The sequence below is a fragment of the Corvus kubaryi genome, unplaced genomic scaffold, assembly GCF_017639235.1.
Source record: "Corvus kubaryi isolate FWS band 111438036 unplaced genomic scaffold, C.kubaryi_AGA036_p1.0 138, whole genome shotgun sequence".
In the NCBI taxonomy this organism is placed as follows: Eukaryota; Metazoa; Chordata; class Aves; order Passeriformes; family Corvidae; genus Corvus; species Corvus kubaryi.
The window spans coordinates 10,044,355-10,055,447 of record NW_024580672.1 but is presented as its reverse complement, the minus strand read 5'-3'; the positions used below and the strand labels follow the sequence as shown (position 1 = coordinate 10,055,447).

Genomic DNA, 11,093 nt, shown 5'->3' with positions numbered 1-11,093 from the left:
TTTTTTTTTTTTTTTTTTTTTTTTTTTTTTTTTTTTTTGTGGTAGGGAAAAATCAGGGTCTATTTTCTGGGGTGCTGCTTTTGATTAGTCATGATGATTCAGGCCCCGGTGTCCCAACCTGCCTGGGGGATTCAGCTCCCACACTGCTGGCTGGGGAGTGAAAACCCTTGTCTGCCGCACCAGGAGCAGCAGCTTCTCCTGCAGTCAGACCCTCCGGCAGAAGGGGTGACATTAGGGGAGGCGTGGTTGCAGGGCTCAGAGGTGACATGAGCCATGGGGACAACCCCATTGCTGTGGCAGCAGCAGGTGTGTGGGGCTGCAGAGCCCCTGGCTCCACACTGGGGGAGATGCCAGTGCTGGGCACAAGAGCCTCACGCACTGCAGTGTGGCTAAAGGGAGGAAAACCGCCACAGCTGGCATTTGGGAAGGAGGATAGGATATTCCCTTGCCTGTCCAGTTGGTCACCACTGCCCCAGCTCTGAGTCCAGCACAATGAGCACTGTGAGTGATGCCCCAGGTGCCCACCCCCTGCAGGGACCACAGCTAAAAGAATCGCCCCTTCCCCCGTGGCGGGGGACAGATGGAAGCACTGAACTAAGCCACTCTCTCTCAGCACCAGGGTCCTTCCACAGCGCCCTGCTCCTCCAAGTGTCCGCCATGGGATAGGGCAGAGCCCCAAGCCGAGGGCAGGGGACTGTCGCTCCACAGCAACGAAACAATAGTCAGTGTCGATTATTTATTTTCCAAATAAATCAGCGGGTCCTGCAGGAGAAGGGCTGGAAATCGGCGAGTTTAGATTAGACCCTCCCCAAACCCCGGCTGGGCCTTGAGCCACTGTCAGGGCTGCAGAGAAACAGCAGCGAACTCTCACGCAAATGGCCTATAAAAAAGGCCCCTGTCAAAGGCACCTTGACCTGCAGGCTCGCTGTGGTGCTGAGCTCCCCGTGGCCCTCCCCTCCCCGGGCCGCGCTCCCCTCGCATGATGTATTTCCCCTGCCTTTTTTAGAGCTGCATTATGTTAGCTCCAGGAAACAGCCTCTTCCTTCTTATAAACACAGCCCTGGGTTACTGACCAGCGGCCCTGCCACTCCACAGCCACTCTCTGTCCATCCATCACACCTCGCTGTCACCCTGGCAACATATCTCTTGGACCGGTCCGGCTCCAGAGATGGGAGAGGCAGGAGGGGGGGATAAGGGGGGGTCACATACACAGAGCACAATTCCAGCCTGCTGACTAATTCCCTGGAAACCCTGGGGCTGCACAATGAGAAAGCCTTTCCGAGGGTTTCTCGAGCGTTACTGGAAGGTCAGACAAAGGTCAGCGCAAGGACACGGCTCCTACTTTCCCCACCGTCAGCAAGGGCGGGTGCGCGGGGCGGACGTGGGTGAGTCGCAGGGGTACCACGGGTGCACGGCAGGAGGGATGTTTGGAGAAGGGAGCCTGGGCCCAGGCAGCCCTGGGATGCGGCACAGAGCCCACTCGCCGCTGCTGGGCGCAGGGAACGTGCCTGGGACAGGGCTGGCGGGGTGTCCTGGCAGCCAGACAGGCGTCAGTGCTTCCAGTGGGACAGGGCATGGCCGGCAGTGTGGCCTTTTGCCACCCCGGCAAGGGAAGGATGAGGAAGGGAAGAACTACTTTGGCTCCATGTGAACTCCCCAACACCTTTGCTATGGCCCCAGTGCCTGACTGCTGGCCTGACACAGCACTGCTGCATGGGTCATTCACAGTGCAGGATGGATCCCGGGGCAGACCACCGGGATGGGTCCCTGGGAGAGCATCCCAGAGATGCTTGGATGCCCATGGTCTCCAGTGTGCTGGAACATCAGCAGCACCGGGACAAGACAGGAACCATACCAAGAGATCCAGGTTGCCCTGTCAGTGCTGGCACAGGGACATATTTTGGCTGAGTCTTTGAGTCACCCAGCTTCTTGTATGCATGATTGAAGCACAGGAGCCACAGCAGGAGGGGTCCAGCCATGCCCTGCTCCTGAAACACCACCCTTGTCCATCCGCACCTGCTTGTCCTTCACGTTAAGCCATTGTCTCCAAGAGGAAATACCATTTAAAGGCAGGTATTTCAAATGAAATGGGAGATCTCTACTCTCTGAACAACACAGCACTTCACTTCTGCCCGTTCCCTACGTAAAGCTGGGAGTTAGGTTTACACAGGGATAAAACAAAAAAGGCAACGCTTTTAAGGACAGATCTTCACAAACCCAAACCAAAGCCCCATGAGGGCAAATCCTTTCTAATCCATGCTCTTCCTCAGAGGTGTAAGTGGAGTGGAAGGGTGGAGGGGGGGATTTAAATCTGGAAAACAGTTCCCCATCCCTTTGGTCTGGCAGAGGGCCCACCGATAGACTAAAAACAAGTCTGTAGAGAAGCCTGTGTGGGATAATCCAGCTCTGGCCCCTGAGGGGATGAGAACAATTAGGAGTCCTCTCTCAAGTCTCCACTCCAAGATAGAAAAACAGTTTATAGTTTGGTCCAGAGTTGTTGTTAGAAAGTTCTGAATCATCAGGATACACTAACAATTTCTGCACAGTAATTGCCAGGATAGTTCATTAGGCAGACTCAGAGATAAACTATTAACAGAAGCTTGCAAATCTCCTACCTGCCTCCCCGTGTGCAGGACACAGGGGCTGCCCTATTTATACAGCAGCTGTCGGTGACGATCTGGGTTCAGGAGGGAACCACATTAGCAGCCATGGCTAAATACAAAAAGTATTCCAAAGGAAAACAAAAGAATGGGTATTAAATGCTCTGCCATTAACCTTTCCAGGCATGGTAATCAGCCAGGGAGCAGTTTGCCTTCACTGTCCCTGAACATGCCACAGTCCCCACCCACAGCAACCCTTCCACCTCCAGAGAAAAACCCAACACAGCGTTGGAAGTTGGCCTGCTGCAGCCTCTGGAAGCACCATGCAAAATGTCTTTGGGCTGAGCCTGACAGGCTTTGGACCCATATTTACCCAGAAGAGACAGAAATTATGAGCTTCCCCAGCCCCATCTTCCTTCCTAGCCCCCAAGTGCAGGTTGTTGCATGACAGAGGATATTTGTGTCCAATCCTCCTGAGCTGGTCAGCATCAAATTACAGTTGAGGAGACGGAACAGTGCAACAGCCACTGGCTGTGGGTGCCCCTCGGAGAAAATGTCAGCCCTTACAGACAAATGCCAGCAGAGCTGAGGAATGCCACCACACAGAGGCCTGTGCACTGTCCTATGCATGTGCTCAGCCAAGGTTGCAGCATAATTTCTGCCAAAGCTGGTTTCTGCATCCTTTCTCAGCTCAATTACCCTGAAACCACCCTGGCAAACCCACAGTGGTGTACCATTTCTTGCACAGATTTGCCAGCTCCGGGGGTAGCCATGGCCGGGATGGCTTCATCTGCATGGGAACAGCCATAGGAATCTTGATTAATCAGGGAGAGAAGTGGAGACTGGCTGCCAGGCAGATGCCCTAAACAAGAGTAACTTATCAGCTCTGTTTCCAAGATGAGACATCTGTCACCACATTGCACAGAGCCAGCCAAGCCACTTGCTCCTCACCAGCACAGAAGCACGAGGGCTTCCCTCTCCCCAAAGGAAGCCATAGAAATAGCCACCGTATAATTTGCAGAATTTCTTCTAGAAAAGGCTTTGCTTGGGCTAAAGAAAGCATTGCACCCAGAATGCTTCGGGGGACAGTGCTGGACAGGAGCAGGAGCCAGCATGCAGCTGCATTCCCAGGCCCCTGTGTTTGCCAGCGAGCCGGCCCCAGCGGCAGCGCAGGGAGGTCCCCAGCCCGGAGGAACACCAAGTGCTGCGGACAGCAAGGAACCACTCCGCCAGCACACACACGGCAAAGCCCGACGTGGTTAATCCCTCCAGTTTATTATGTAATAAAACGCTTTCCAGACCTGTTAAAATTTAATTGGTTTAATCTTAATTGTTCCATTTTCTATGGCACATGCAAACACAGAGCCTAACCCTGCCACTCTCGTGTGAACTGTCCCGCGGGCTGTGGTGGGAGCAGGATGAAACCCGCTGACCTCAGCGGGATTACGTGCATGAATCAGAGCAGCAGGCCTGGGCTCGGAGCTGAAATCCAGCACTGGGCAGGTCGCCAGCACAAGGCCCAGGGTCCACTTAGGCTCCACTTAAGCCCTATGGGATGCAAGTGGTACGCAGGCCTGTGGATGCGAGTGGTGAGCAAGCCTCATGCTGGGCCTCTGCTGAAGGATGAAATTCAGCTTCTTAACCTCGTGGACGCAAACATACAGCAATGGCTTCTGAGACACGGAGCAAAGGGGCTCCCAGAAAGGCTGTGGGGTGTGCTCCACCAACAGGGTGATGTATGTGTGCCTGCAGCAGTGTCCTCCTTCTGCTGGACAGGGGACCCTCTCATTGCACGGTCAGTAACTGTGATTTATGACAGCTTCTACTCCAGAGGAAGAGGTGTTTTGCTACCCTCTGCACGTCCACAGTCATGGGGCTGTGTTGTGCAGCAGGGTGGCTTTGTGAAGCCTGGATATCCTTTGTGCACAAGAGATGCCAAATAAAAGCAGACAGGAGGGGGTCCTTGGCACTGGCATTTATTATCCTGCATTGCCTTAGATGAAGGATGACCTTTACCTGTTCCTGCAAGTTGGCTCTCACCAAGCTCAACATGTCAGCCCCAGTTTCAGAGGCCCATCAGGCACTGAAATCAAGGACAACCTCCCCTTTGGTGTCCAAGCCTATTGAGTTCCCCTTGCTGCAATGGGCAGCTCCCTTGCATTTGCTGCTCCTATCCCTCAAAGTGCTGAACACTGAATGTTTCACACAGCTACTGGTATCCTTCAACCCAACCTCCCACCTTGAAAACATATGTGTAGAATGCTAGAGTCTGGTTCTGACCTTAAGAAAACAGTTATTTTTCACTGAGGCTTTGTTTCAGGACATATTTCCAAGCCATACATCCCTGCAAGAACTGTGAAACAGAAGTAAATCAGCCAATGTCAATGGAGCAAAAAAATACTGAAGAAAAGCAGATATTTGCAGTGATGTATTTCTCAAGAAAATGGGCATTATTTGGGTGGTTCTTGGTCAAACCAAGCCAGCTGGTTCTGAGATTCGGAGAGGTGCAGGCAGGTGTCAAGCGGCAGACCTGAGTGAACAGGACGGTCTAGGCGCTGCCCAGGCACAGCTGGGACGCAGCAATGGGAGATGTAGACAGCCTATTGCTGGGTGAGCATGCAGCATCCCATGCCCAGACCTGGATCCACAGCCTGCAGAAGCCCTCTGCTCTCCTGAGGAATACTGATAACGTTTCTTTTCAGAGCTGTGAAAAAGAGCCTTTCCTGTGCAAGCGACAGGGCAGGAATAAACGCCATCCTTTCCCCCAGGAGCCGTGACCAGGCGGGCGCACTCAGGGAGTGAGTCCGGGCTGGGAGCTGCCGGCGGAGCCACTCCGTGTCCGCTCCTGGCGCAGCCCCTCGGGGCGCGTCCGCTGTGCACCGTGAGGGGCGCCGAGGCTGTGTGCGAGGAGAGTCGGACCCGGGAGAGGGCGGAGCGCCGTGCCGTGCCGTGCCGCGCCGTGCCGTGCCGTGCCGGACGGCGGGGTCCGCTGCTGGCAGGTGACCGAGCCGTGCGGGGCCGGTGCGGGCTGCACGGGGCGCGGCCCCACCGGCGGCCCCGGCGGCGGGTCGCTGCCCCGGGACCCGCCGCCTCTCCGCGTCGCGTCGCCGGCCCCGCCGTGCGGGGGCGTCCCCGGCGCGCTGCGGTTCTCACATAAATCAGGACCGAGCTCCTGGGAAAGGGCCATCCTTCACCGGGCGCTGCTGACAGAGAACGAGAACCAGACGGGCCCTGAGATAAACCACGGCGCGCAGCGTTTACACAAGGGCAGGCTCTGTGTAAATAGAGCCGGGTGCGGGGGGCAGCTCCCGGCGGCGCGGGTCCGCTCCGGCTACGGGCCTCCTGGGGCGGCGGGCAGGTGGGTGCCGCCCGGCCAGCGCCTCCCGCCGCCGTGCCCCGCTGGCTCCCCGAGCACGGGGGTTGGAGACAGGGCCGGATTAGCGTGTTTGTTTGTTTACGGCCATTAGCGCAGGGCCGGCTCCAGCACTCCGCACCCGCGAGACTAATGGAGCAATTAGCAGCCCTGGGGCTGATAGCATCGCCCCGAGCGAGGCCCCCGGCCGCGGCCGCTGCTACCGGGCTGCCTGCGGCCGGGGCCCTCGGGCGGGAGCGCGCTGCTCGCTCGCCCGCCCGCCCGCCGCGGTGTGCGCGGCCGCAGCAGGGCTGCTGCTCGCTCCCCGGGCCCGGGGGGGCGGGGGGAAGCTCTTGGCTCTCTTGGCTCCGCTGCAGCATCCGCACGGCGAGCTCCATCCATTACAATAATCCCCTGTCTAAACAGAGCGCAGGAGCGGCCGGGACAACAAGGCCCTGCTGTAAACAGAGCTCAGGGGACGCCGCTAATGATATAAATATAATAACCATTAATAGCCCGGTGACCCCAGCCCAGCCGGCTCGGGAAAGCCCTGCAGTCGCATCCTGGGGCTGACACCCGCCGGCAGGTACCAGGGCTGCCCCGCTCCTTCCTCCCCCTGGTTTCTGTACCTCTGCACCGCTCGCCTCGGTCCAGTAGTGCTCCTCGGCGCCAGCCGCCTCAGCACGGTCGGGCCCGACCATCACCTCGCTTCCTCGGCTTTTCCAGCCGGGAACTCACCGCCGATCCGCCTCCACCAAAGAGGGGATGCTGGCATGGGGGGAAAGCGCGGGCTCAGTTACCCCAGCGGGAGACTGGTGGAGGATGAGGCCGCCCCGAAAAGGCCCGGCCGCGGCTTGCTCCCTCCGTCGGGCGTGGGCTCCCCGAGCAGTCCGTGTGGCCGGCAGCAGCACAAATGAGTGGGTCCCAGCGGGAGAACCACTCGCACCATTGGGGAGACATCCCGAAGCGTTGTTTATGGCCGACCCGGGCTCCCAGAGCCCACAGGCCGCGCCTGGCAGTCGGCCCGTCCGGGATCCCTCTGCGGGCGGGAGCGCGATGGCGCCAAACGAGCCAGACCCTGCCGGGGCCGGGCCCTGGCCCTCGGCACGGCGGCTGCTGCTCCGCAGACGGACGGGCAGGCGGACATCGGCTGTAGCCCGGCAGTTCTTATGGCCGCCACCACCGAGGGCACCGGCCCTTGACGCTGTTCTCCCTGCCGCGAAGCCCGGACGCAGTGGGGCTCCCGGGGAGCGCGGCGCTGTGCAGAGCCCGGCCGCTCGCCGCGCTGCCACCGGGCCCCGCGCCTGCACGTCCCCGAGCCCGGGGCCCCGAGGCGGGCGGGACAGGTCCGGGACGGTGGCGGATGTGTAACACCGATAAGGAGCTAATTGTTACTAATTCTTTTCGGGGCCCCGGCAGAGAGGCAGCGCCGGGCTTCTCTGCGCACCGGCGGCATGGGGAAGAGTCGGGCCCCGGTCAGGCCTGCTTACTGCGGGCGCCTTTCCCCGTACACCGTCCGGACCGCAGGAAGGCGTCTCGCATGGGGAGCGGGCGGGGAGCGGCGAGAAGAGATCGAATCGTTGAGTTTATAAGGCGAGGGGTTTGAAGCTGCGTGGTGGCAGCGGTCCGGTGTGCCGGGGGAACGGGAACCGGCCTCGCTGCGGCACCGGTAGCACATGAGCTGCGGCGAAGTGCTCGGGACTCCGGCTCCTGTCCCGGGCTGTGCCACCAGTAAATACATCTCGGGGGCGTGCAGAAAGACGAAGGTACGAGGGCACGGATAGAGCCGCTAAACGGCGGAGCCACCGGACGTTAACAACACGAGAGAAACTCCCGGAAAGGCCCCGCGAAGCCCCGGCGCCGGGACACTCACCTGCCCGGCGTACGCGCCCGGCTCCAGTGGCCTCCCCTCGTCGCCGATCCAAGCCCTGCGGGGCAGCACGATTTTAATCACAACGAAATATCTCACCAAGGACCCCCTGCGCCTCCCTCGGTGTGGCCGCTCCCGGCGCCGCGGCAGCTCGGAGCCCCTGCAAAAGTCCGGGGGCCGTGGGGAGCGCCGAGGGGCCGCGGCACCCCCCGCATCACCGGGGGACTCGGCCGGTAGCCGGCGAAGCCCTGTGGCCGGGGGACCCGCGGTGTGGAAGAGCTCGGCAGGCTCATTCGATGCGTCACCCGCCGGCACGGAGGCGAGGTGGCTCCGCGGAGCCGCTGGCCGCCCGTTACCGGCGGGAGAAACGAAAGAAAACGAAACGAAACGAAAGAAAACGAAAAACAACGAAAGGAAACACCGACGACCGCGGTATCGCGCTCTCCACCCAGCCCCGCGTTACCGCGGTCCCGGCCTGCCCGCCCGGCCCGGCCCGGTCCGCCCCGACTGGGCCTGGCGGTCGCGGGCAGCGGGGCCCGATCCGGCGGCGGCGGCGAAGCGCGCTTTTCCCTGTGCGAACGCGTGTCGCACCGGCTGCGGCGAGCTGGGCCGGTCTGCAGATTGGCCGGTCGCGGGGTTATTTGCGGGGGCACCGGCGGGAGGGACCGGGGGTGCAGGGGGATGCAGAGGGGGTCGGCTACGTGTACGTCGCATGGCTACGGTCCGTCCGGGACGGCGGGGTCGCCGTCGGCTCCGGGAGGGGTGCGGGGTGGCGGAGGCGAACCTCCCCCTCCGCTACGCGTCCTGGGCCGCGGGAGGCACTTGCGGGGCCGTGCTGGTGGGGCGGGGAGGCCGGGCCGGCGGAGCCGCACATGTCGGCCCTTGCCGGGGTCGGACCGAGCTGTGTGCGGGCAGGGGCCAGCGGGGTCCGCCGGGGAGGGGGTCCCTACCTACCTACACGTGCTTAGCACTGGGGGGCGCGGCGGCGGCTGCCGCGGCTCTCTGCGGGGACCCCGACCCCGGCGCACCGTCCCCGCGCCCGCCGGGCGGGTGCCGGGCCGGCGGGGCGCTCTACGGGGAAGCAGCCTCCCCGAGTGCAGCCTTAATACATTGCTATTTCTGGCCGGGCGGCCGGAGCCGGGCAGGGGGCCGGCTCTGCCTCCCCCTCCCTCCAATGGCGAGGCCGCCCCCGGCCCCTCCTTGCCGTGACGTGCCGGCCCGGGGCAGAGGAGGCTCCCGAGCCTTTGGCTGTCCCTGCAGAAGCTGTAACAAAACGCAGACCCCCAGCGCTGAGCTAATGGAGGCAACTTAGACAGAAGCAGGCGCGGCCCCTCGTCTCTCGGCGCTGCCTGCTCCCCCCGACCCGGGCGCGGCGCTCCCCGCCGAGCAGCCGCCCGAGCGCCGCCGGGCCCGCGGGACTGCCTGGCCGCTTGCGCTGCCCCGATGATGTTACCGAGCCCCGTCACCTCCACACCCTTCTCTGTTAAAGACATCCTCAACCTGGAGCAGCAGCAGGACCCGCACTATGGGGCCCAGCTCCCGCACCACCTGGAGCACCACTTCCACCCCGCTGCCTGCCTGCTGGCGGCCGCCGACGGCGCCCGCTTCTCCGACGGCGAGGAGGAAGAGGAGGAGGAAAAGCTCTCCTACCTGAGCCCCATGGCAGCGCCCGGCAGCCAGGCGGACGCGCGGATCTCCGCCGACAACTACGTTCACGCCGTACTGCGTGGCTCCTGCGAGGCCCCCGGCCCGGGAGAAGAGCTGGACCCGGCGGTCCGAGACCCAAGTGAGTATCGTCTCCGCCGCGCTTCCCCGCACTGCACCGCCCCGCCGGGACGGGCCACGCGCTGGCTGCTCGTGGTGCGTTCCCAGCCCTCGGGCATCGCCCCGCAAAGCCCAAGTCCTGGAGCTGTAACCCGCTCCACGTCCCTTGATCATGTCGAGTCGGGACGGGCACGTCGCGGGGCTGCCACCGCCCTCCTCCGCGCCTCGCTCGCCTCCTCCCTGGGGAGTGCCTCCGCATGGCCCTAGCCCGGAGGTGCCGGATCAGGCCCGCGCTCCGTAATTTCGGTAGCGGAGAGGGAGGAACGGGTCGTGTTAGGCCCAGTCCGCACCCGCTGCGGCCGGGCCCGGCGGCGGAGCAGGTGCCCGGCGCTGTGCGCGACGCGGTCCGGAGCTCTTCACGCGGTGCCGCAGCGGTAACGCCGCAGCCGGCCTGGAGGTGCGGGGACGTTCCTGGCCCCGCCGCCCGAATCGGGCCCTCGCAAACACAGGCGGTGCCGGAGACGTCCGGTCCCAGGGCTGCCTTCCCGCCCGCACCGCGGTGCCCCGACGGGCGCGTAGAGGCGCGGGGTCGGCCAGGGCGCGGCGCGGAGCTCTCGTCTGCCGATGGGGCCCGTCGGGAGCAGCGAGCGCCCGGCGTTGGCGAGGCACACCCGTGACCTGTGCTCCCCCGTACAGAGAGCTGCGTCCTGAATAAGCCGCTGGACGCAACGGAGAAGGCGGAGGAGGCGGAGAGGCCGAAGCAGCGGAGCCGGAGGAAGCCGCGCGTACTCTTCTCCCAGGCGCAGGTCTTCGAGCTGGAGCGTCGGTTCAAGCAGCAGCGTTACCTGTCGGCGCCCGAGCGGGAGCACCTGGCTAGCAGCCTCAAGCTCACCTCCACGCAGGTGAAGATCTGGTTCCAGAACCGGCGCTACAAGTGCAAGCGGCAGCGGCAGGACAAGTCGCTGGAGCTGGGCGGCCCGGCGGCCCCGCCGCCGCCGCGCAGAGTGGCCGTGCCCGTGCTGGTCCGTGACGGCAAGCCGTGCCTCGGCGGGTCGCAGGGCTACAGCTCGGCGTACAACGGGCCCTACTCCTACAACGGCTTCCCCGCCTACGGCTACGGCAACGCTGCCTCCTACAACCCCGGCTACGGCTGCACCTACCCGGCGGGCACCGGCGGCGCGTCCATGCAAGCCGCCTGCAGCCCGGCGGCGGCCGCCAGCCCCTTCGTGAACGTGAGCGGCCTGGGGGGCTTCAGCGGCGGCAGCCAGCCGCTGCACCAGGCGGCGGCGGGGCCTTCTTGCGGCCAGGGCGCACTGCAGGGCATCCGGGCCTGGTAGCCCGCACGCACTGAGGGTCGGGAGCGGACCGACAGGACGGCCCGGCGGCTCCGCGGCCCCGTTATCACCCGCACCGCAGCCCGGCCGCGCGCCACGCGCCCTGAACCGGAGGCGGAGGCGGCGGCGGGACGGCGCGGCGGGACCCTGGCGCTCCCGCGAGCATCGGTGCG

The 11,093-nt window shown here is 63.2% G+C and overlaps 1 protein-coding gene and 1 long non-coding RNA gene across 2 annotated transcripts; both read left to right on the top strand.

The window, feature by feature from the left end:
- The first annotated feature begins 102 nt into the window (after positions 1-102).
- On the top strand, positions 103-3,915 carry LOC121660098. Its single transcript, XR_006014550.1, has 2 exons — positions 103-1,385; positions 3,349-3,915. It is a non-coding gene; the product is annotated as an uncharacterized LOC121660098 (long non-coding RNA).
- Positions 3,916-9,035: 5,120 nt separating this feature from the next.
- On the top strand, positions 9,036-11,051 carry NKX2-3 (NK2 homeobox 3). Its single transcript, XM_042019098.1, has 2 exons — positions 9,036-9,608; positions 10,283-11,051. The coding sequence occupies exons 1-2, from the start codon at positions 9,266-9,268 to the stop codon at positions 10,921-10,923; spliced, it is 984 nt and encodes a 327-aa protein (XP_041875032.1). The 5' UTR covers positions 9,036-9,265; the 3' UTR covers positions 10,924-11,051.
- The last annotated feature ends 42 nt before the right edge of the window (positions 11,052-11,093 follow it).

What these genes read in the sequence shown, in the direction of transcription:
- NKX2-3 (XM_042019098.1), top strand. Translation starts at nt 9,266, where the DNA reads ATGATGTTACCGAGCCCCGTCACCTCCACACCCTTCTCTGTTAAAGAC. An exon ending in CCCGGCGGTCCGAGACCCAA is followed by an intron (nt 9,609 to 10,282) that starts GTGAGTATCGTC and finishes TCCCCCGTACAG; the next exon opens with AGAGCTGCGTCCTGAATAAG.